The sequence below is a fragment of the Balaenoptera musculus genome, chromosome 7, assembly GCF_009873245.2.
Source record: "Balaenoptera musculus isolate JJ_BM4_2016_0621 chromosome 7, mBalMus1.pri.v3, whole genome shotgun sequence".
Lineage (NCBI taxonomy): Eukaryota > Metazoa > Chordata > Mammalia > Artiodactyla > Balaenopteridae > Balaenoptera > Balaenoptera musculus.
In genome coordinates this window covers 104,898,439-104,923,204 of record NC_045791.1, presented here as the reverse complement: position 1 = coordinate 104,923,204, position 24,766 = coordinate 104,898,439, and the positions used below count along the sequence as shown (strand labels likewise).

Here is a 24,766-nt window from a genome sequence, read left to right as displayed (position 1 = left end):
TTTCTCTTGAGTATACAGCTAGGAGTGGAACTGCTGGGACGTAGGTAATTTCTATGTTTAAACTTTGAGGAGACAACCTATTTTTGAAGAATATTTAATGATATGAGGAAATTCTCTCTTCATTTGATAAAAAATATTTAAAAATACACATACATATAGCTGTCTATCCTCGTTTATTGTAAACATTACATACTTTGCGGTGTATGTATGTACACAAATGCATTTCTGGGCTTTCCAAATTTTCTATAAGGAATATGGTCAATTTTATAATCAGGAATAAAAAAAGAGTGTTTTTTTGTTTGTTTGTTTAGAAATGTAAACATAACCATGTTATTCTTCTTCTTAAAATGGTTCAAAGGCTCCTCATTACTTACGGGACCTCATATGAACCTTTGTGCCCTGGGCCTGCCTGATCTCTGACTCTCTCTCAATCCTTCCGCTCCAGCAATACTGAATGCTTCATAGTTTCCCAAACATACAGGCTCAGTGCTTTTGCACGAGCTGTTCCTCTACCTGGAACTCCTGTCCCTCATTCTGTCTGCCTCACAGACTCCCATTTTACTGTTCAAAACTCCAACTTGCCTGAGACAACTATGTCTTGGCCTTTTCTTTGTGTCCCTAATTCCTAGCACAATATTCAACCTAATATATGTGTTGAACTGAACTCCAAATATTTCCACATAACAAGGAAAAGAAAGGAATAATGTTTATAGTTACCTGCTAGACTTCAGTGTATTTGCTTCAAAGCATGTTGAACAGGATAAAAGGTAACAACTATTTGCAAACTATAATACTAACAGCTAACAGTCAGTAGCACAAGCGCTTCCATGTGTTGGGCTGTTTTAAGCAAGTTTTTCATGTATTAACTTAATCCTCATATTATTCCAATGAAATGGGTGCTATTATTAATATAACTAATATGATTTACTATGTAAAAAATTTCTTTTAGAATCTTTACATAATTCCCATTACCTTTTTAAGGAGAAACGCTTTTTAAAAGTGTATTAAAGTAATCATAAACCAAGTTGGAAAAGTCCTAATTTCACTGAAAACTGTCCTTTTATATGGAACTCTAAGAGGGAAAAGAATTGGGTATGCAAACATAATGGTATGTGGGCAGAGGGTAGTATTGGAACAAAACCTTAAAGGATATTAAAGCAGAGAGGAGAGCTGTATCAGCCTGATGGTGGGCGGTCTCAAGGCGAGACTGAGGAGTTGAGTACAGGCCACAGGGAGCCACTGGAGGCTTAGGAAGCTGAAGCAGGAGAAGCATGTCATGAAATCCCAGGGATTTCAGTTCAAAGAGTTCAGTTAGGAAAAGAGAGTCCAGTGCTTTGGAGTTAGAACAGAAGCAGAAGTTATTATGCAGCACAGTGGCCTAAATGTTTTATTAAATTAAACAAACACCAACGTTACAATTCAAAATGCTATATTCTTGTTATGAAATAACTTTTGATACATTCTTGTTCAGAAAAAAAGGAGATGAACGTCCTTAGAGACCCACGAGCTTTGGGAAATCAGCCTCCCACGGGAGGGGCGATCTGTGACATTCTTCCCTGGACAAGCTCCATTTACACCTGCTGCCTGGTCCTCTGTCCGGTCAGGGTTCCCTTTTTACTCTCAAAAGTGTCCCTATTTAAATTGGATTGTGGTGATGGCTGCACAACTCTATCCATTTGCTAAAAATCATTAAATAATGCACTTACCATGGGTAAATTTCATAGTGTGTAAATTATACCTCAGTAAAGTTGTTTTTTATTTATTTATTTTTTACATATTTATTTATTTATTTGGCTGTGCCGGGTCTTAGTTGTGGCGCTCGGGATTTTTAGTTGCGGCATGTGGAATCTAGTTCCCTGACCAGGGGTTGAACCCGGGCCCCCTGCATTGGGAGCACGGAGTCTTAACCACTGGACCACCAAGGAAGTCCCAATAAAGTTGTTTTTTAAAAGTCCTAATTTGAGTGACAAGTTATATATGACTTGTCCATACGCCACGGCCTCAAGGCCTTAAAAGTGACTAGCTGATCTCCTGCGAAGGACAGTTCTTCCAAAGGGTTATTTTTCAAGAAGGCAGACTTTTTTTTCCCTACTCAGACAGCTTCTCGGCACATGACATGAAAATAAAACCCTCGCCACGTCTCAGAGACCCAACGCCATAGAAGTCAATCCTTTACAGCAGCGGTCCCCAACCGTTCTGGCACCAGGGACGGTTTCGTGGAAGACAATTTTTCCACGGACGGTGAAGGCGATGGTTTGGGGGGTGATGCGAGCGATGGGGAGCAGCGATGAAACGTCACTCACTCGCCCGCCTGCCGCTCACCTCCTGCTGTGCGGCCCGGGTCCTAACAGGCCGCGGACGGGTTGGCACACGCTCCCATTAACGCTTAATTTGCTCTTAAGTATGAAAGCAGCACGACCACAACTATCCCTATTTGAGGACATCTAGGCCAGTGAGCTGCTCTCACTCCATAGGTGGCCTCCATATGCTTCAAAAGGATACATATAATGTTAAAAGTTTCGGCGTGTTACTGGCTTTAAAAATTAAAGCCAGAAACTTTTCCAACTTCAACTTTAATTCTGGAGTCCAAGAATCCTGAAGGAAAGGAAAAAAAAAAACAAGGAAAAAAAAGAAAAGCACTAGATCATTAAATGCCAACAAACCTTGCCAAGTTGTGGCCTTTAGGGTTAAATAACTCCGCCACAGTTACTGAAATCAGAAGCAAGATGTCTTGCCAGTGGTGTGATGCTGTAAAAAACAGGTTTTAGGACATTTCACCAATTCATTTATAGAAGATTCGAGAGCCCACAGCAGGAGGAAAGAAGAGAGTACTTTCATATACAGAGAAAAAATAACCCTGTACATGATTTGAATGTTTCATGTGATTTAAACACAAGCGTGATAAGTAACCTTATTATGTTGAACACCAAAAATAATGCAGCACGGTTTAGGCATACGTGGCATTGGCAGGAATACACAATTATCGCTAAGTTACTGAGAGTCTCCAGAAGAAGGAGACTCATTTCCATAAACCTCATCCAGACAAGAAAAACAGAAAGAAGCTGTTATCTGCCTCAAATACTCCATCATGTCCAGCATTATGACATACATCTAGTTTGATTTGTTCCTTAAAAATAAATTATTTATCTCAAATAATGCTCATTGAGAAGGAAAAAATAATGACTCACGTAGTAAAAGAATAAGTGTCACAAGCAACGATCTTTCTCAGGACAATTTTTCTGAGTCTTCAGACAAAAATATCCACCACCTAAACCAAGAAGTTCCACTAAAAAGAAGCTCTGTCACTAAAAATTCATGTCCACTTACCTCTGAGATCCTGCCCCATCTCCCCCAGATCTGCCCATCCTTCCCCACTTCTCCCTCCAGCTCTAATCCTCATCCACACCTCCCACCCCACCCCATCAGTCTATCCAGTGCGTTGTCTGACCCTTTGAAAAAATACTGCCAGAAAAGCAGAAAAGTCTGATATTTTAAAAAGATTTTGTAATTCCCCGACACAGCATGATGACTATTTCTAATGTGTCTGTTGTGGGTTGAATTGTGTCCCCTAAAAAGACATGTTGAAGCCCTAATCTCCTCAGAATGTGAGGCCAGGGGAACGGGGACATTGCAGGTGGAATTAGCTATTAGTGTAAGCTCTTAATCCAATATGACTGCTGTTGTCCTTATAAGAAGAAGGGAATTTAGACACAGACACAGAGAGAAGATGGCCACGTAAAGACAGAGCAGAGATCTGGAATTATGCAACCACAAGCCAACAGACACCTGAGGCTACCGGAAGCTGGAAAAGGCAAGGAAGGATCTTCACCTAGAAGCTTCGTAGAGAGCATGCCCCTGCCGATACCCTGATTTCGGACTTCTGGCCTCCTAAACTGTGAGACAATAAATTTCTGTTTTAAACCCCCCGGTCTGTGGTCCTTTGTTACAGCAGCTGCAGGAAACTAATAGTGTGCTCCAGCTCAAGGCTCTCTGTGCTCAACCATACAGAAAAGAATCTCAGGAAAGGACTGCTAGATTGGCCAACATAAACGAAGACATCTTAAAAAACAAAACAAAATAAAATATTTGGGTATCCCTAGACACACTATAGTGAAATTATACAATCTTAAAGGCCAGAGAAAAAAGACAGACCACGTACAAAGGAACAGCAATTAGACTGACGGCCAACTTCAAAATTGCAACAGTGGGAGCCAGGAGATGAAATAAAAATACCTTCCATGTCCCAAAAGAAAATAACTGTCAGGACTTCCTGGCAGTCCAGTGGTTAAGACTCCGCACTCCCACTGCAAGGGGCACGGGTTCGATCCCTGGTCGGGGAATTAAGGTCCCACATGCCGCATGGCCAAAAAAAAAAAAAAAGAAGAAAAGAAAAGAACTGTAAACCTAGTATTTTAACCCTATCTGAGAAAGCAGTAAAGATGTTTTCAGACAAACAAGAACTGAAAGAAGGGATCCTCAACTAAAGGAGATTTTAAAGGAACGTACTTAAGGTAGAGGAGAAAATGATCCCAGATGGAAGGTCTTCAGCGCAAGATGGAGTAGTAAGCAAAAATACTGGCAGACCTAAAGGTAAATCTATACACATACTGACTGCATAAAATAATAAAAATTTCAAATTTGTGGGGTTAAAAGTATATAACTAAAATATTTGATAATAATAGCACATAAGGTGGGAAGGAGATAAATGAGGTTAATGCATTCTAAGGTCCTTGTAAATGGTCAGGAAGAGAATAAAGACATTAACTTTAGATTTTATTATGTACACTGAAGTATCTGTGATGACCACTGAAAGAATATATTTAGAGAGTAGCAAAAGGAAAAAAAATGGAATAAAATGACTCTCCATGAACACGGATGGTCTCTAAATTCCTGAACTCTGAAGAGGAACCTGACCTCTGCCTTGCAACATCAGACCTGCTGCGGCCTCAGAGGGACCCTTCCCTGACGCTGCCAGTTCCTCCTCACCTTGATCTGAGCTGTAGCCACACTGCCATGTCATAATTCTCATAAACAGAAGCCTTGACTGTGAGAAGTTTCACAACTTTCTAACCGCTTTATATTTTCAACCTTCTAGGAGAAGACGGTAAAACTAAATTTGGACTGACCAAAAAAACAAGCACAGAATTCAACTGTGCTACTATACAACAATCCGGCTTTGATGAGATCAGTCAACTACCTGACCTTCAGTTTAGCAGCTACTATTCAGGAGTAATGAAATTTGTTTTACTGAATTATAGCAGAAACTGAAATGTACTGAGCTTGGAAGAATTGCATCCATTGTTCAATGGCAGGGGAGTAAGCACCATACAAATTCTTGCAAACAGTGTGAGATCTTTAGAAAAAGTATCTAGTTATATCAAAATATTTGTCTCTAAATACTTTTCAATAAACCTCTCAGTGGGACATATTAATTTTAGTAAGTCAACAAAAATTACCTTAATAGGTAAATCTTATTCATAAATATTATTCTAAAATGTCAACTAAAATGAAGTATAACAATTAAAAGAGCTATAGGCAAATAGTCTGATGGTAATATAGTACACAATCAGGTAACCAAATATATACCAAGTAAGTGAGAATTTTAACACAAACCAAAATATACATGGCCAGTGATTGTGTAAAGTAGCCTAGTTTTTTTTCAGGCTACTAATTTTCATTGTAATTGAATAAGTTATCGTTTCAATACTGCAGAAGTATACACAGAATGATTTAAGAGGTTAGTATATTTTAAAATATTTTGTCAGTCTGGGTTAACAAGTCTTGGTGCAACAAAAAAAAAAAGCACATTTTATAGCACAAGAAAAGTTTGTTAAAGCAAATTACCTGTACATTCTTTTAAAATACAACATAACGTAAGCAAATTTTAGCCTTTTTACAGCATCATTCAGAAACCACCAGTGTATACAAGGTGAAACTGCCACGCTGCCCAGGATCTGAGACAAGATTCGGAGGCGGCCACTCACCTGGAAAAGCTCTTTAAATGAGGGGTGTACCACGGGATTGGGAACAAAAGGCAGGGCGTAGAAAGGGAGAAACTCCGTGGTCTGGCTCAGCGCTGCCCCTTTGGTCTCCAGGTAGGTCTTGAAATAAGAAATCCTTTCATCCAGTTCCTCTTTGTCCTACGAGGAAGGGAGGACGCTCGTTTGAGATCTCCTGCTTGACGCCAGCTCGCCCGTTCACCTGTCCTCTCTCCGAGGCCCCTTCAGTTCCAGCCACGTCGCTGGCATCCTCCCCGTCCGGCCCAGCCTGCGTGCCGTCACCAGTCACCCTAACGTCATCCCTATTTCGCCCCTTCGTGAAACTGTCAGGAATATCAGAGAACTAGATATATGATACACACAGTTCAAATGCTGCCTTTTCAATCTATCGTTACCATTTTCTCATATCCTTAAAATTCTTCATAAACATCATTCTTAATGGCAGGACAAAACTGCATCTTGTGGGTCTATCACAATTTATTTAACCAATTCCCCCATTATTAGATATGTACATTGTTTTCATAGTTCAGATATCAGAAATAACTATTTGTCTGCATTCCTGTGATTTCCTTACGAGAGGTTTTTAAGGGTGAACAGTTACTGTTTTTAACATGGAATGCTTCACGAATTTGCGTGTCATCCTTGCGCAGGGGCCATGCTAATCTTCTCTGTGTCGTTCCAATTTTTTTTTTTTTAGTATATGTGCTGCCGAAGCGAGCACTTAAAGGTGAATCGTTTTTTGAAACAGAAGTTTTCCATATCATTATTCCTTTCCTTTATTAGGCTAACTAAGAAGTGATCTTGCCTGCCTCACTGCTTCCGGGTGTAATCCCAGGCAAGTCGGGTCCCCCCCCAGGGCTTCCATTTCCTCCTGGGCCTCAACGAGAAGGTCCACCCTGGCCTCGCCTGTTACGTCCCTCACAGCCTCATACACAGGCCAATTCTTCTCATCAGTGCATCTCACTTCACCTACACCGTGAAGCCCACCGGACTTAAAAAATTTATTGATCCTTTTATCTTACAGAAAAATGGAAAAATTAGAAAATAAAAATAAATACAAAGAAAATGAAAAGTCTCCCACAACGGCACCCATAGGAGTACTGTCTTAAGGAACAGCCTTCCAAGAATGGCTACCACTGAGCCTTCCTGTGGCCCCCTGACATTTAATAAGTTAACACAGGTCCTGGGGGCAGTAGCCAAGGCGTGGAGAAGCCACGAAACAAATGTGCGTGGTCCGATGTCAGCCTGGCCTGCTCGCCTCTGTCATCCCCTCCGTGCCCCAAGGTTCCCCCGCACAGCAGTTTGCAGCTGCTCCCCTCTCCCCTTCGCAGCCCCAGTCCCACACCTGCAGGAAAAGATGCAGAAGCTAAATTCAACTTAGCACTCAAATGAGCTTTCACAGACGGGCACACCATTTTCCCACTGTTTAAGCTTAAATTTATCTTCTAATACATGGTCGAAAATGTGGTCTGAACGTGTATTCTCTTAGACATACATGTCTTGAGGTATTCAGGAAAACGATGCAGCTTTCATTACAGAAGTGATTAACTTTCCATGCAAATTAGAAAATAAACTGCTGGGAATGAGACAGAAAATCATTCATCAGGATGTAAGACACCTACTCCTTAAAGGCAATATGATAAAATGGCCACAAAGCTAAATTACTCCTCATTTGCAAAACGTAACAGCTAACATTCTCCTTTAAGACACCATTTGGACCAACCCATGCCACAAGGTGAACCTACAGGTCTCCCTGTGGAGTGTTTCAGAAGATAGATGGCAAAATGGATGTGAAGGTAGAATTCCAACTTCTGGGCGAGGGAGTCGCCAGCCCGGATGGAACTGGGAATGTGCCCCTCCCACAAATCGAAGAACACCTTCTGGTCTCCACTGTCAAACGCAGCAAGGAGGTCCTTCTGTGGAGAAGACATCAGAGTGAAGCCTGGTCATAGGGATGCCCCTTCTCTCAACACCCCGAATCCTCACACCCTCCCGCTACCTTGGATACCCATATACTCCATCGTTTCAGTGTGAGCAAAATTAAGTCTCCTTCTCAGAGGTAAGGGATAGGAAAGTAGAGATCCAGAGGGCTTCAAACTGCCTAGGCTGAGACTCCTACAGACCGACCCTGGTTTTCCACGGCTCTGCAATATCAAATCTGAGCATTCTAAAGAACAGATACAACATTTAAGGTCTCTGAAATGGAAGGAATCAGGCATAGGCCAAAGATTGAGCCCAGAGACTCATAGGCAAATGAATACATTGAGGTCGCCCTTTGGACTTGCTGACCCACTGCACGCAACTGATGAGAACAGGCCAGACCCAGAGCCCAGCCAGACCTCAGTGGAACAACCTCATACCTACGGAAAGTTGCTGACACCACAACTGCCAAGTCCCTGAGCGCCTGGGAGCTCAGCCACACGGAACAGTCGATCCCAGGCCTGGGAGGTGGGTGCTGTCACGTGCCCGCTGTTGCTAGAAGCATGTCTGGCAGAGAGGGCAGTGTGGGAAGCAACCACAGAGCCCAACACATGCAGGTAGTGACTGCCCGGGCCCTCCCGTTCCAGGAACAAGGAAGCCTGGGCTGGAGATGGAGGAGGGCACACAGGCCCGGCACCAAGCCGACCTCGGAGCTGTGCCAGTCTGACTATGTGGGGCAGAGACAGCTTCCCGACTCGCCATGCAATAGCTGAAACAGAGAATTCTGGAGAAAGGTGGTGGCAGTTCCCATGTCACCTGTCTCACAGGAAAAATGATAACTGATCCATCACAAATACCTGCTGCGTAATTTTGCAGATTTAGGTATAAGGCAGAATCAAAAGAACTTCCTGTGACTCATTTTGTTTTCCTTTTTGTATCAAATGCCCAAGATCCTCAGACCTACATTTTGTGCTCAACTGCAAAAGCTTTTCTTGGAGTGCATTTTCTGTAGAATCACCAGTTCCCCAACCCATCACCACCATTATTTACCACCATTATTTGGTCATTGTTCCTTTATACTTTTTTTAATGGTTTTACATTTTTTCTGTAAAATTGTCTTTTTATTAAGGTTACATATTCTATTTGTTTATAATCAAACTTTTTAGCATTATGAAATAGAAATGTACAGAGAACAATGTTACACTGTTTGGTCATCCTTAAGTCAAAGACACTCACTGATAAGGAATCTTCCACTGTGAATCTCACAAAAATGTTCTCTACGTCACGTGACCGAGAACAACTGTCTCTGAATATTACCTTAGTCTGGAAGGGATTGGCATACATTTGAAAGAAACTCAGAATTTTTCAAAATAAGCCCTACAATGAAATTCTACTTCTTCAAAACTGGCCTCTTTCTGTTTCTCAGCCCTGGAAACAGTGAAGGACAGCTGGTCAGCAACTGCAGGCACGGCGGGTCCCAAAATAAAGCACAAGCAGCTAAGCACCGCCACCTCTGGAAGAAACTGGGGGAACCTGGCCAGAGGATCCCCTTTTCTTGTCACTGACTGATGCAAAGGTGAGGGGGAGCCTCCCAAGGGTGCGCTGCTGGGGCCCGGCCCCGCCCCAGGCTCACCTCTGCTGAGCTCTGAGCGAACCCTGCGAGCCACTCTGGGGAGGACTGTCCTGCGAGAGGTCCAGTGACCGTGTGAATGAGGCGACCGCAGACTCTCGTGGGTATTTTAAAGCTTGGAGTCAAGGTACTTTCTTAACCTGGCTTGGCAAAGGAACTCTATGTGTCAAATGGCCCATCTACACTTTATTCTAAACTCTACATTTGTAGACCTGGGACTACAGACCTTAGCTGTGCCATTATATTCCCAAGTTATGAATCATATTCTGTACCTGGAAATGGTCCCTGCGTTTAAAATAATATCTACACATAAAGCAATCCAGTGTTACAACTCATAGGGTCACAAAATATTAACTTCTCAAATATAAACCATGATCACAGCCAGCATTATGAAGCTCAGAAAATTTACATACCACCAGTAATCACCTATAAACACACACACACACACACACACACACATTCTCACAGAACTGTGCTTAGGGAAACTCTCCCTTTGTTGAGTGCCAACTTAACAAATGCCCCAAAGTCACTGCTCCAGGTATTTTTGTTTGGGAAATGTATAATGGCAGGACACAGCTGTTTATTGAATGAGCAGAAAAGACACGCTTCTCACAATCAGAAAGTTTCAAGGTCTTTCAAGTTAAGTACAGCGTCTGTTTCTATGTCTAATAATGACTAGATTCTTGTTTCATGTTCTGAAAAGTTTGCTCCACAGTTGGGAGGTGTCATCAGGCTGCCCGATGCATCCCTGACAGAAGAGCCTGTGTCTGAAGTGGTGGCAGCTCAGCACCCAGGTGCGTGAGGACCGGAGGGGCACTGGGTCGGGGGCGCAGCCCCTCTTGAGCTCCCCAAGCCATTGCGACGGTGCCCCCGCTCAATGGTACCCCGTGCCAGGCCACTGGGGAGTCGGGCTGCGGCCTGACTTCCAGCTACTCAGTGGGACTCTCAAACAGAGTCTCATCTTTTTCTTAGAAGTATGTATATTGAAACAAATAAATTTATTAAAATAATAAAATCATGCAAAGCTGAAATATGCTGCCTCAGGAAACAGTATGCTCTCTTGTCACTGGATGTATTCATGGTGAATCAATCACTTACTTAGAATGTTACAAATGGGATGGAGCATCAAATAATGGTTGAAATGAGGACTTTTAAGATCCTGTCTAACCCTGAGAGCTGAGGACCATGTCATATCTGCCCTTTGCAGCCCCCTGCAACAGGCTCACAGCTGCCCAGGCCTTCCTTTGAAAGGACGCTGCCTTGCATATGGCTCTTGCTCCCTGCCCCCTCCGACCTCCCCAAACTAGAAGGCAAGCACCATAAGGGCAGAGATTTTGTTTTGTTTTGTTCACTGCTGTGTCTCCAGTACCTGGAATTAATAACCTAAAACTCCTCAGAATGGGGACCACATTTGTCTTAGTTTCTAAGCATTGCATGGTTTCTTCTTTTTCTTCTTGCCAAGAAATGTATGTGAAAGATCTTATGTTGCCACCCATTTCCTAGGATACAGAGATTTGAAAATGACGTTACTCATTTATCCATAAACATCTGCACAGTCTAACAGTCACTGTGCCCAGGTCCCCAGAAATATTCCAGCATTCTCTAATGGCAGCATTTCTTACAAATTTGGAGCATCTTGATTATCTACAGAAATCAAAAAAAGTAAAATGTTACCTGGATTATCGATGATTTGGAGTCCCTTAAAGAGCCACATGCTGATTTAGACAACGGTTTTCCTTTTGTTTTGCATTCTTTTGAAAATGTTTTCAAGGTGTCTTCAAATTCGGCAAAATCTAAATACTATTAAAAAAAGCGTATAAATGTATATATATTTCTCTGTTTTAACATCAACAAAGTAACCATCTTTGAGGTAATTGTACCAGCTCAATATTATCACAAAATTTATAATGGGGTTAATGAACTGTCATCTTTGGGAGAAGTAATTTGGGATCCAGCTTAGAATTTACTTATTGATATACACACTAAAAAACTAGAAAGACAGTATCATAGAAAACTTTTATTTACAGAAAATAAATCTGTTTTTAGAAGGAAAATGTGAGCTGCATTATAATTTATTTTTTATTTTTTAATTTTGGCCCCGTCGCACGGCTTGCGGGATCTTAGTTCTCCGACCATGGATCGAACCCATGCCCTCGGCAGTGAAAGTGCGGAGTCTTAACCACTGGGCCACCAGGGAATTCCCTTATTATAATTATTAATAGAAAATAAGATGATATGTGCAGCAGCCTGAAAAAGGCAAAAGTGATCAAAGGACCTGACGGCTTTGGGTCTAGTAGGTCTCTGGGAATTTGTTACTTGAAACAGAGGGATTAGAGGTAACGCCTGCCCCTAAGAACAAAAGGTAAGTCATTAAAAGATGGGCCATGTCATCAGTCACCTTCAAGCACTAATGATCCCCGCCCCACCCCGTCCTGAAACGCCCCTCTGCCTTGTGTTAGTGACATGCACTACTTCTACTGATGCTCTCCACACTTCTCTGCCCTTCTTTACAGTCTGTGTCAGTCATAACTTTCTGTTTCCACTTCCTCTAACTGTGGCTATTTCTCCAGGCCCTATCTACAATCCTCTGCTGTAACAGCTTTGAAAATTTATTCATGGTCACACCAAATTCCAAAGCTGCATTTCCAGAGTGGATGCCATATCCTTGCTCCACGGCCATGTCTCTCAACGCCTAATGGACAGTTTAACCACACAGTAAAACAGCAGCAACCATTTCTTTAGCACCAACTCTATGCCAGCCCCTGCTAAAGGCAGTAGAGAATACTAAAAAGCGTAAGTTGTGGGTCCTATCCTTCAAAAGCTTTCAGTGTAGGCCACCTAAATGTCCATTAGTAGGCAACAAGTTAAATAGATGATGATGCAGCCACTCAGTGAAATACTCTACAGCATTCAGAAGTATGAGGCAGATCACAGGAAGATGTTCATACTGTACTACTGTTGATAGGTGAAAGGCAAGCTGCAGAACAACGTGTGTGGTATCATCACATTTTGTAAAACAAACTATAGTCATGTGAATATATTTTGAATACCCATAGAAAAAAAGTCTGGAAAGGTAATATACTAAGCCATTAACAGTGGTCACTGCAGGAGGGAAATTCACTGTTTATACATTTATACTGTTTGAATCTGTTACCATGAGCATGTGCTGCCTTTATAACTTCCTTTAAAGAATTCTAAAAAGCAGCTTTACATTTCAGTTTAGTTATAAAAACAAAATATAAATACATGGAAAATTATAAAAAGGAAAACAGGTAACTGTAATGTAATGACAGAAACATTACAAGGCATTACAGAATTTGCTGCATTGTACAATACAAGCTTTACAAGTTTTCAAGATCTTTTTCTGTGACCTGTGTTTTGTAAAACATACCTCCTTCACTAGTCCAAGTAATTCTGATTCATCAGCCAGAATGTCCCCCATATTGAACCGTTACTGTTAATTCTCACCGCAAAAATCTCTGCAAGGCAAAAACATAAGACAAAGGCTATCATTTCAGCTATCTGTAAAATAACAAAAAGACAGCTGTAGTGGGCAGAATAATGGCCCCCATGTCCTAATCCCCAGAACCTGTGAAAATATTAGGTTGCATAGACGGGGTGGATTAAGGCTACAGATGGAATTAAGGTTGCTGATCAGCTGAGAGTAGGGAGAGTAGCCTGGATTATCTGGTGGACCCAACATAATCACAGGGGTCCTCATCAGGGAAAGAGGGAAGCAGGAAGGCTAGCGTCAGAGTGATGCAGTGGGAGACAGACTCAACCCGCCGTTGCTGGCCTTGAAGATGGAGGAAGGGCCAGGAGCCAAGGAATGCAGGCGGCTTCTAGAACCTGGGAAAGGCAATAAACTGATTCTCCTCTGGAGCATCCAGAGGGGAACAAGCCCTGCCAACACCCTGAGTTTAGTCCAGTGAGACCCATTTCAGCCTTCTGACCTCCAGAACTGTAAGACAATAAATCTGTGTCGTTTTAAGCCACTAAATTTATGGTAATTTATTACAGTAGCACTAGGAAATACAGTGGCTAAAGTCAAAAGTAATTCTCTCTTCTGTGACAACTACTTAAAATGAATGTGATCAAGGACTGGAGGGTGGTATAAATGAGACAGTCAAGGATTGCTGGTGAGAGTACGGAAGATTATTTTTCTTATTTAGAGTTTTCTAACGTGCTATCATGTGGTATGTGTAACAGTCAAGAGCATAAAGTGTATTTAGAACAAAATAGAGTTTAATGATAAAGTCAATTCATTTACTTTAAGAAAGGATACGCACTAGAATTAGTCTGATGGAAAAAACACAGAGTCACTAATCCCTCGCTCTACTTCCAAGTAAAAAACATTAAACCCAGAAATAGAGTCACAGGTGTAGGAAACAAACTTACGGTTACCAGGAGGGAAAGTGGGGGGATGGGATTGACATATACACAATACTATATATAAAATAGATAACTAATAAGGATCTACTGAATAGCACAGGGAACTCTACTCAATACTCTGTAATGACTTATATGGGAAAAGAATCTAAAAAAAGAGTGGATACATGCATATGTATAACTGCTTCACTTTGCTGTATGCCTGAAACACAACACTGTAAATCAACTATACTCTAATAAAAAAATACAAAATAAAAAGTTTCTAAAAAATGCAAAAAAAAAAAAAATTAAACAGTCACAAAAAGATATCAGGTACTACTTAAAAGAAATCTTTAATGTCACCCGAAGTCCATAATCATTCAGCCTTACGCTACCGGAAGAGGAGGTGGTGTGCCTTTACACAAGTGTTAACACAAGGTTCATACACCAGAGAATTTATTAGGTCAGTTTTTAAAAAATTAAGTGCAAGAATGCCCAATATCTTTTATATTTTCAAAACACTTAAATAAATAAAACGTTGTGAACTTTTTTAAAGTAATTCTTTCTTCTCTTCCTGCCACCCCTCCCCAAGGTGTACCCAAAGCAGCCATTCCCTGGACCCCACTCCCAGTCTCCTCCCCTGGGCTGCTTGCCCATAACCTCAAAGGAATTACAAAGCCTGGGCTCTAATGCTAACTCTGCCATTCACTGGCACCTGATCTGGGGCAAATCACTGGAACCTGTTTCTATCTGTAAAATAAAATGGAGAATTTATCAGACCTCTTCAAGTTCTAAGAATGCATGATTTGGGACTTCCCTGGGGGTCCAGTGGTTAAGACTCCACGCTCCCAATGCAGGGGGCCCAGGTTCAATCCCTGGTCAGGGAACTAGATCCCAGTAACTAAGAGACTAAGAGTTCACGTGCCACAGCTAAGGAGCCCCTGAGCCGCAACTAAGAGCCAGTGCAACCAAATAAATAAATAAATATTAAAAAAAAAAAAGAATGCATGATTCTGTAACCTTACATTTTTCTGCCCATAACAGTGCAATCTGAAATATTTGAACACAAGTCCAGAAGACGAAATTTAGAAATCTCCCCCTTTTCATTCTCTCTGTCTCCCCGTCACTGTCTTGTGACTTCGTCTCTCCCAAGGTCCCTCCACACCACCTCCCATCACCTCCCTCTCCACCTCACTCCAATGTCTAAGCTACAACAAGTGATCTTTCCCCTCCTGTTTTCGACCCTCCCGTGGTTCCACCTCCAGATGAAGGCCAGACTCCTTCGGCCCAACTCTCATCTCAAAGCCTACGCCACTTGGCCTCCAACACTCTTCCTTTTGTTCTATAGGCTTGAGCCACGTGGGCCACCATGCAGTTCTAGTGCACACCTGCTGGACGCGCCCTGCACATGCCTGCCCTCCCTGAGGGCTCTGCTTTCACTGCCCCCTCTGCCTCGTGGATCCTCCTCCAGGCATCCACATCTCACTCAGGTCTCTGCTTCAAAGTCACCCCCTCAGAGCCTTGCCCTGACCACCCTCCCTAAGGAGCCAGCCCCCTGGTCACTTCCTACCCTTTCTCCTGCTTTACCTTTCTCAGCAGCACTAAGCACCCCCTGACAGGAACATCCTTCCGTTAACATATCTGCTCACTGTCGTTCCCACCCCGGGGTACAGATTCCACGAGGAAGACACACGCTCACTTGGCATCCCCAGTGCCTGGACCAGTGCCTGGCACACTGTGGGTGCTCAAAATTACTTACTGAGTGAATGGAAAGAATTTCAGATATGAAGAAAATAAGGCAAGGAAGGAGACAGAGCGTGGAGGAGAGGAGTCTGGGGACATTTTAGAAAGGGTGGTCAGGGGACTTCCCTGGTGGGCCAGTGGTAAAGAATCTGCCTAACAATGCAGGGGAGGTGGGTTCGATCCCTGGTCAGGGAAGATCCCACATGCCGCGGAGCAACTAAACCTGTGCGCCACAACTGCCGAGCCTGCGCTCTAGAGCCAGCGAGCCACAACTACTGAGCCCAGGCTCTGCAACTACTGAAGCGTGCGCGCCTAGAGCCCGTGCTCTGCAACAAGAGAAGCCACTGCAATGAGAAGCCCGTGCACCGCAACGAGGAGTAGCCCCTGCTCGCCGCAACTAGAGAAAGCCCGCGCACAGCAACACATGCAGCAGTGAAGACCCAATGCGGCCAAAATATAAAAAGAAAAAAAAAGAAAGGGTGGTCAGAGAAGGCCTCCCTGGGAACAGGAGTGGTGAGCAGAGATGTGAGAGAGCAGGCACTTCCGAGACCCGGGCAGAGGGATTTGCAAGTGCTAAGGCTTCGGGTGCTGGGGTAGGGGTGCCGCTAGGGCAGAAGAGCAGGCAGACTGTGGAGGCAATGAGGTGCCAGGGCCCAGACCAGTAGGACTCGTGTAGGTGACTGGCCGGGCCGTTAGCCGGGCACAACGGGAGGCCGGGATGGGCTGACCCGACCTGGCTCACGTCTGGTAAGGAGCGCCATGTCTGCCGGGCCACGAAGAGACTGCAGGGCCCCATGAGAGGAAACGGGTGATAAGGGGAGTTCGGACGAGCGACAGGAAGCGTGTGAAGTGTCCTGGTTCCAGGTGTAAAGGCAGAGGTGGCCGGCTGCTGAGGGGCTGGATGTGGCGCGTGAGGGGACAAGGTGAAGGGCGACACCTGGGGCCTGAGCAGTTGGGTGAAGAGTAAGCCACTCACCGATCTGGGGAAACTGGGGAGGGACGGCCTGAGAGCTAAATCAAGAGCTCTGCTCCGGCCCTAAATCTGAGATGCAGAGCGGACATTCAAGTGGGGGCGCTGAGAAGGCTGATGGAGTGAAGGGAGCAGCGCGGGCTGGGGAGGAGCGTTTGGAAGTCGTCCGCACCAAGACGGCGGCTCGGCAGATGGGCACGGTGACGGACGTGACCCCCGCGCCGGGGAGAAAGCGCAGCTGGAGAGGAGCACAGGCCCAGGCTGAGCCCCGGGGCCCTCGGTACTGCGCGGTCAGCGAGAGGGCAGACTAAGCAAGAACAGAGACTTGCTGGGAGACACGAGCAGGACACCGTGACACTCTGGAAGCCCAGTGAAGGTGCTTCCCACGTCGACTGCGCCTGCGTGGCTAAGGGAGATGAGGACAGGTGAACTAATCCCTGGATTTGGCAAAATGGAGTTTGACTGTGACCTTGAGAAGAGCAGTGAGGACATGTGCCTGACTGGAAAGGGTTAAAGAGAGAAAGGGAAGTAAGGAGGGAGAGACAAAAAGGAGAGGAGAGATGGCATGGCGGCTGGAAAGAGATGGGAGGTTTTTTTTAAGAAGGAAGATGTTGTAAGCAGCGTGTCTGTACGTTGATAGGAGTGACCCAGTTAGAAAAGGAAAAATGGATGAGGCAGGAGAGAGAGGAGATGGTTAAGGAAGCAATGTCCTTGATGCGGCCAGTGTCCAGTAAGGGCCGGGCCCCACACAGGGATGGGGACAGGACATCTCCTGACACAGAGCGATGGCAGAGGATATGGGTAGTGACCAAAGAAATGGACAGATTTAGTGATGAGAAGCAAAACAAGAAACAAGGTCATCAGCTGAGAGCAAGAAGCAAGTTGGTAGTTTGAAGAGAAGGGAAGGTGGGAACCAAATCAACTATGGAAACACGGCAGGATTTCCAGTATTGAGAGTCTGCTTAAGATACATGGACTCTAAATAGACATTTCTCCAAAGAAGACATACAGATGGCCAAGAAGCACATGAAAAGCTGCCCAACATCACTAATTATTAGAGAAATGCAAATCAAAACTACAATGAGGTATCACCTCACACCAGTTAGAATGGGCATCACCAGAAAATCTACAAACAACAAAAGCTGGAGAGGGTGTGGAGAAAAGGGAACCCTCTTGCACTGTTGGTGGGAATGTAAATTGATACAGCCACTATGGAGAACAGTATGGAGGTTCCTTAAAAAACTAAAAATAGAATTACCATATGACCCAGCAATCCCACTACTGGGCATATACCCAGAGAAAATCATAATTCAGAAAGAGTCATGTACCCCAATGTTCATTGCAGCACTATTTACAATAGCCAGGTCATGGAAGCCACCTAAATGCCCATCGACAGATGAATGGATAAAGAAGTTGTGGTACATATATACAATGGAACATTACTCAGCCATAAAAAAGAACGAAATTGAGTCATTTGTTGAGACGTGGATGGATCTAGAGACTGTCATACAGAGTGAAGTAAGTCAGAAAGAGAAAAACAAATATCGTATATTAACGCATGTATGTGGAACCTAGAAAAATGGTACAGATGAACCAGTTTGCAGGGCAGAAGTTGAGACACAGATGTAGAGAACAAACGTATGGACACCAAGGGGGGATAACCGCGGTGGGGTGGGGATGGTGGTGTGCTGAATTGGGCGATTGGGATTGACATGTATACACTGATGTGTATAAAATTGATGACTAATAGTAACCTGCAGTATAAACAAACAAACAAACAAACAAACAAAAGATACATGGACTCGAGGGACTTCCTTGGTGGTCCAGTAGTTAAGAATCTGCCTTCCAATGCAGGGGACATGGGTTCGATCCCTGGTCGGGGAACTAAGATCCCACATGCTGTGGGGCAGGGGCCCCCAACCCCCGGGCTGCAGACCGGTACCAGTCCGTGTCCTGTTAGGAATCGGGCTGCACAGCAGGAGGTGAGCAGCAGGTGAGCGGCAGGCAAGTGAGCGAAGCTTCATCTGCTGTTTCCCATCACTGGCATTACCGCCTGAACCATCCCCCACCCCGTCCATGGAAAAACTGTCTTCCACGAACCCGGTCCCTGGCGCCAAAAAGGTTGGGGACCTGCCGTGGGACAACTAAGCCCGCGCTCTGCAACTACTGAGCTCATGCGCTCTGGAGCCCGCACGCCACAACGAAGGACCCCCCCCCCTCAATGCCGCAACAAAGATCCTGTGTGCCGCAACTAAGACCCGACACAGCCAAATAGATAGATAAATAATATTAAAAAAAAAAAAAGATACACGGACTTGAATCCCAAACAGAACCAGTCTGCACCATTTTGCACTTTTCTCCAGCCACTTTCAGCTGTCTGAGTTAGGTTAACAGGGTGAGGCTTTTGCAGGAGAGGGGAAAGAGAAAACAAGCATAACAGCGATGGAGCATTGAAGTTAAGCTACGTTAAAGATGGGGGGAGGGAAGGTGCATAAGCGGGTTGTAAGGCAGTGAAAAAGTAATGGGGTCAAAGACCTACTTCAGAGGCACATCAAAGCGAGCTTGAAAGATAGAAGGTGGTGCTCAGAGAGTGGGATGAGTACTTCAAATCAAGATTTTGAAGGTGGTGCAGTAATAAAAAGCTCATGACCGCAGAAGTGGGCAAATGAGGATGGAGGAAAAAGATGCCTATAAGTAAGGAGGACGAAGAAACTTGTGCAGCCAGGATTCTGAAACCCCTCAAAATGAAGCAGAGGAGGTGGAGACGTAGACGGTGAGCCAGGCATTGCAGTCTTCAAGGGAAACAACTGTGGTAAAGCCCACGGCATGGACTTCAAAGGTGGGGGGGTAGGGGGTGACAGGGAAGTAGCAATGAGGAGTAAGCAGGACACCCTGCCTGCCAGTTACACAAGGTGTGAGGAGAAAGACAGCTACTGTCTGAGGACCACCCACCTCTCCAGCCTTCTTCTGGACCAACCACCACCCCCTGTCCCTGTCCCTGTGCTGGCTCCATTCTTACTTCCCCATGTGAGGCCCCAGTAATACTGAACTCCCGGCCATTCCCCCTTACAAAATGCTCTTTCATGATTCTAAGCCCTTGGATGTACTCTTCTTCACCTCGTGGGCAAACTTGACACATCATACTCAGTCAGGGCTTGACCTCCTTCACAAAGTCTTCCAGGAACCCCTCTCCTTCCTTCCCCATCAAGGCAATTCTCTCTCCTCTGGGGTACCTCTATATCCTACATTTACTTCTACTGTTATACTTATTACCCTATTTAAAAAGGCAGGCAGCTGTATTTAAAGTTTGTATCTCTAGAACCTAGCAGAGTGCCTGGTAGGCACCCAAGACATGTGATAAATAAATGAAGCCCAAGCAGAGGGAAAAGCATTTTGAAGGCCCTGGAACAAGAAAACTTTGTTGTTTTGAGAACTCAAGCTCCTTCCTACCTCAGGGCCTTTGCACATATTGTTCTCTCTGCCTGCAACACTCTTCCCCTCTCTTTCTTCACCTGGCTAAGCCCTGTGCTTATAAACATCACTTCGCCAGAGAAGTTCTTCATGACCATCTTTTGAATAAGATTCTGCTATGATCATCTGTCAGTGAATGTGAGCCATCGTTGGGTATTCTATTACTCTGACATTCTTAAAAATTACAGAATTTTCTGTACACTTTTATATCATAATAAGTTCACTTATTGAGGGCTTATTGTATGCCATGCAAAATGCTTCGCATTTAATTTTCACAATAAACCTGAACGATGAATATGATTTATATTCTCCTTTTACAGATGAGGCAGCTGAGGCTCAGGGAGGTTAAGGTGCTCCCAGTAACTCAACTAGTAAGTAACAAAGTGGGAATTTAAATCCAGACTGATATCAACCACTACACAGTATTACCCCAAAGTTTGGACCACCTCAATCAGAATCACCTGGGATGCTTGTGAAAATGAAAATTCCTAGCATCACTCTGATCTTACTGAACACAATGCCCAGAAATTGTTTTAAACAATCTCTCCCGATGACTTTTATGCACGTTCAAGTTTGAGAACCACGGCTTTACTTTATGCAAAAACTAGAGAAAACTTCTTCAGTCACTCCTGAGGGTTGCAGTGGCAGCTTCTGATTTCCATGTAATAGGGATTTAGGACCTACGAGCTGGTTGAATAAGGGGAAGACTACGGGATTTGTCTGGAAGACGAATTTGAATAGGAAGCATCCTGTTTTTGCTTAGACTGGATGAAGTCTGGACTCAACCTGGGTGCTTGGGGAGAGCGGTTAGCTGATGGAGATAACGGAAGGAATGGATCTAAAAGCCCCAGGCCACCCTCTCGTGCAGCCACTCCCCAGCTGGACGACATGGAGCCCCCTTCAAGCTTGGCTCACTGAAGCAAAGATCAGGGACTACTTGTGGGAAGCAGCTGGGCCTGTCCTCGGGATATCCAGGCAGCCGCCTCGGGCCCACAAAGTCCAGGACAGCAGTCGAAAAGCGGGGTCATCCGGCAGCTGCTGCTGAGTTGGCGCGTCGGGGTTTTCCTCTGGGGAGAGGGCTCAGCAGAGCCTCGGCCCTCTGGCCCATCACCACTCCTCCCCGCCCTGGGACGGCGGGCTCGGGGGTGGCCCGGCCGCGTCGGGGGACGAGCTTACCTGCTGCTCTGACGCGGGCACACGCTCCTTCCCTGCCCGGCCGCCCCTTGTCCAGCCGTCGCCCCGGCAACCGCCGCCGCCTGCCTGGCACCACGTGGAGCAGCGCAGCCAATCACCGGACGCGACCTGCGCGGAGCATCCTGGGACAAACGGCGGCGCCTAGGGGGCTAAGCCCCGGGGCTTCCAGGCGGCGGAAGTGAAGTCGGGGCTCGCAGTTCAGAGTCCGCTGCGGGTTGCACGATGCAGGTTCGCGTCACCCGTCCTCCTCTCCACAACTTCCCATTGGTTCATTTCCACAAATACTGCGCCTGGCGTTGTGCCTGGCTCTGGGGATGAGCCCGACCAGGCTGGAAACAAAACCATCAAGAGATTACAGTGTGGCGTGCACGGAAAAAGATAGGCGTCGTTATTCCCATTTTACAGGAGCGACCCAGGGTCAATTTAGAACCAAAAATGTAGCCCAAGATCTGCCTTAAAGCTCCAGGCACCAGGGTTCCACCCCACTGTAGCAGTTTCCAGGGATTTTAGAGAAACTTTTTTTCCCCCACGTGAAATGTGGTTTTAAAAAGTAAAACAGGAGCACAAATCATCCCTCTCCTTGCACGTGGTGCTTTTGAACTGAAGTTCACCAGCACTGAAAGAGCACCTGCGACTCGCCCAACTCTGGGCTGGAGGCTGAGGAGTTGGCTGGAAATGGAGAAAATCTCTCCCCACCCAGCATTGAGGACCAGATCTCCATGTTTCCATCTCCATGCTTCCAAGAAGGTGGAGACCACCAAGGCCAGAGACAGGGAAAAGGTCATGGAGAAGGTAGATATGCTTGCCTTTGAAGAAGCCCTAAGATGGTCTGTGGCCATCTCCCCAGGCCCCAGGCCTGCCAGTGCTCTTTTGAGATCTGGTAGTGTTTTCAAAGAAAGGTTGTATTTAGCAAGAAGAGACACCCTGTCCAGGTAATATGAATTGAAAATAAACCTCTCAATTCATAATGATAAAAGTTCACATCTATCATCAACTCACTGTGTGCCAGGGATTGCCAGACAAAATACCGGAAAACCAATTAAGTTTTAATTTCAGATAAGTTTTTAGTTTAAGTATATCCCAAATATTGCCTTATTTTATTGTGCATATAGGACATTATATTTCCTATATTTTTATTTGCTAAATATGGCAACCCGATGAGTGCCCACTTGTATTTAATCCTCACACCACATCTATGAGACGGGTAATATTTTCAGGGGTTTACAGATTAACAGTGTTGTACTTTACCTGAGCCCTCTGCTCCTGGGAAACAGTGATGGTTAAGAAATCCCCCCACCCTTTTGTGTTCTGGGAAGGGGCTTACCAAAAAGAACTACCCTTCCTCTTGTGACTTAGATAAGGCTCATCATCCACTCTTCTCGTGACTCCTATAAGATTCATGGATGATGCCCTTGTTTACCTGTGACAAGGCCAAACATAGACCTTTCCCCTTTTGCTTGAACCTGCTCACCAGGCCAGACACAGACCTTCCAAATTCCTGTTCTTTGTCTCGTGGTTGATTAGCTAAGAACTGTTTGTGCCCCCCTGAAACTAGTTAGATACAGAGTTAAGCATGTCCTGTTCAGCTAATTGACTGAGCTTTCCCCTGATGGCAAAATCATCCCAACTGTAAATCATCCTACTTGTAACCTCTCTAGCCCTCCCTCTACGAGTCCAAGGTAAAACCACCGTGTGGAGACACTCTGATGTCTGACCAGGTGTGCTCTACCTATTGCAATAGCCTGAATAAAATCAACCTCCTTGTCCAGGTTTTGTCTTTGACAAGATGAATAACACAAAGAGGTTAAGAAATTCCTCCAAATTCACATAGCTAGGGAGTGGTAGAACCAGAACTGAACACAAGACCTTGTGACTTTGAACCCTAGGCTCTTAACTACAATAAAAACCACTCCAGGGAATTCCCTCGTGGTCCAGTGGTTAGGACTCTTCCCTTCCACTGCTGGGGACATGGGTTTCAATCCCTGGTCAGGGAACTAAGATCCCTCATGCTGCGCAACACTGCCAAAGAAAAAAACAAAAACAAAAACACCACTCCTGCTTTGCTTTTTCTTACAAGTGCATTTGCCTCACGATCAGGATTGGTCACTTACAAGTGCATTTGCCTGATGAGCAGGATTTGCCCAGCATCCCCTCCCTTCTAGAAATGCACCCCACACCCCCACCCCTGACCACAGGAATGGGCATTACAGCCCAATCTGGACCAATATTGCCCCATCCTTCTGACAAGTGATTGGTCCAGGGTAGGCATGTGATCCAAGCTGATCCAATGAAAGTCTTTCCCTGGGATTTTTCTGTTGAAGTGTTGTCAGTTCATTGTAAAATGAGACTCCAGAGCAGCCTACTGCCATGTTCTTCATCACATGGGAAGGCCTGAGAAAATGAAGCTGTTACCTAGAGAGATGCAAACAGAGCATGTTGGGGGCATCAGATCCTTGGTCCCAGGCTCTTGAGTTCCCTGGAGCAGCCCTCACTCCATCCATTGCATAAGCACTGCTCTGCCCCCCACCCCAGCATTCTTCCAATCAACCATCGTTTTCATTTAAACTGGTTCAAACTGAGTTTCTGTCACTTGCAACCAAAAGAAGTCTGACTATTACAGACGTAATTTCTATATGTTATATCAACTGAAAATGGCTTAAAAATTTGTTTCTTGTTAAACAATTTAAGTTTATTTCCAGGGATGTGAGTCACATCACAGCGCCCAGTAGTTCTGTGGCCTGGGTGAGGTTGGCAAAAAGATCCAGACCTTAAAATGGCCTTCAAAGGGCAAGTACAGAGGTCAATATGTTGGTTTGAACTGAAGAGTAGATGCTACAGTGACCGAATTTGGTGGTTTTCTCGCAGGTTGACACATCTTGAGGACCAGCAAGGCATGGCTCACAAGGAACCTCTTTAGCTGTACCGCCAACCCTGTCACTAAGCATTTCCGGGCCTCATTGTCTCAGCCTAAACACCGATCCACTTGCCCCAGACCAACTTTACATTATGACTACTGCTTTCACGGTGAGACCTACATATGGACTTGAGAAGGTGTGTGTGAGACAGGGACAACTGGGCTACTAAATAAATAGTTGGTTAATCGTGACAATGAAAAGAATAATTCCTGATGATAGAAGATGCACATAGTACCGCTGAATCTCCCTTTTCACCCTTCTCCCCACCTATAATGAATGTCCCATGAGCTCAGTTGAACCTGAGGTCAAGGGTATAAGACGTAGGACTCCTTGCTGCCCCTGGATGAAGCCTTTTACTGCTAATAGACATCTGAAGCCAAAAGTGAAACTATGGCCGGTGAGGAGAGAATTTGGGAGGATGGCCCACTGGCTTTCCCATGTGTGGTCCCCAGATCAGCTGCCGCAGCAGCACCTGGGAGCTTGTTAGAAATGCACATTCTCAGGCCGCACCCAGACCTGCCAAATCAGAAACTCTGGGTGAGGCCCAGCAATCTAG

The 24,766-nt window shown here is 44.9% G+C and overlaps 1 protein-coding gene and 1 non-coding gene across 2 annotated transcripts in view; both read right to left on the bottom strand.

Moving 5' to 3' along the window:
- The window catches only part of ARMC9 (armadillo repeat containing 9), a 157,257-nt gene that overhangs the window by 131,392 nt on the left and 1,099 nt on the right, over positions 1-24,766 (bottom strand). The window contains exons 2-7 of the mRNA XM_036858302.1: positions 21,278-21,624; positions 12,941-13,028; positions 11,224-11,349; positions 7,745-7,915; positions 5,985-6,140; positions 2,503-2,595 (exon numbers count right to left, since the gene is read on the bottom strand). Coding sequence (XP_036714197.1) covers positions 2,503-2,595; positions 5,985-6,140; positions 7,745-7,915; positions 11,224-11,349; positions 12,941-12,991 — 597 coding nt within the window. The 5' untranslated portion in view covers positions 12,992-13,028; positions 21,278-21,624. The remainder of the gene's footprint in view (positions 1-2,502; positions 2,596-5,984; positions 6,141-7,744; positions 7,916-11,223; positions 11,350-12,940; positions 13,029-21,277; positions 21,625-24,766) is intronic.
- LOC118898641 lies at positions 6,605-6,712 on the bottom strand. Its single transcript, XR_005020784.1, has one exon. It is a non-coding gene; the product is annotated as a U6 spliceosomal RNA (small nuclear RNA).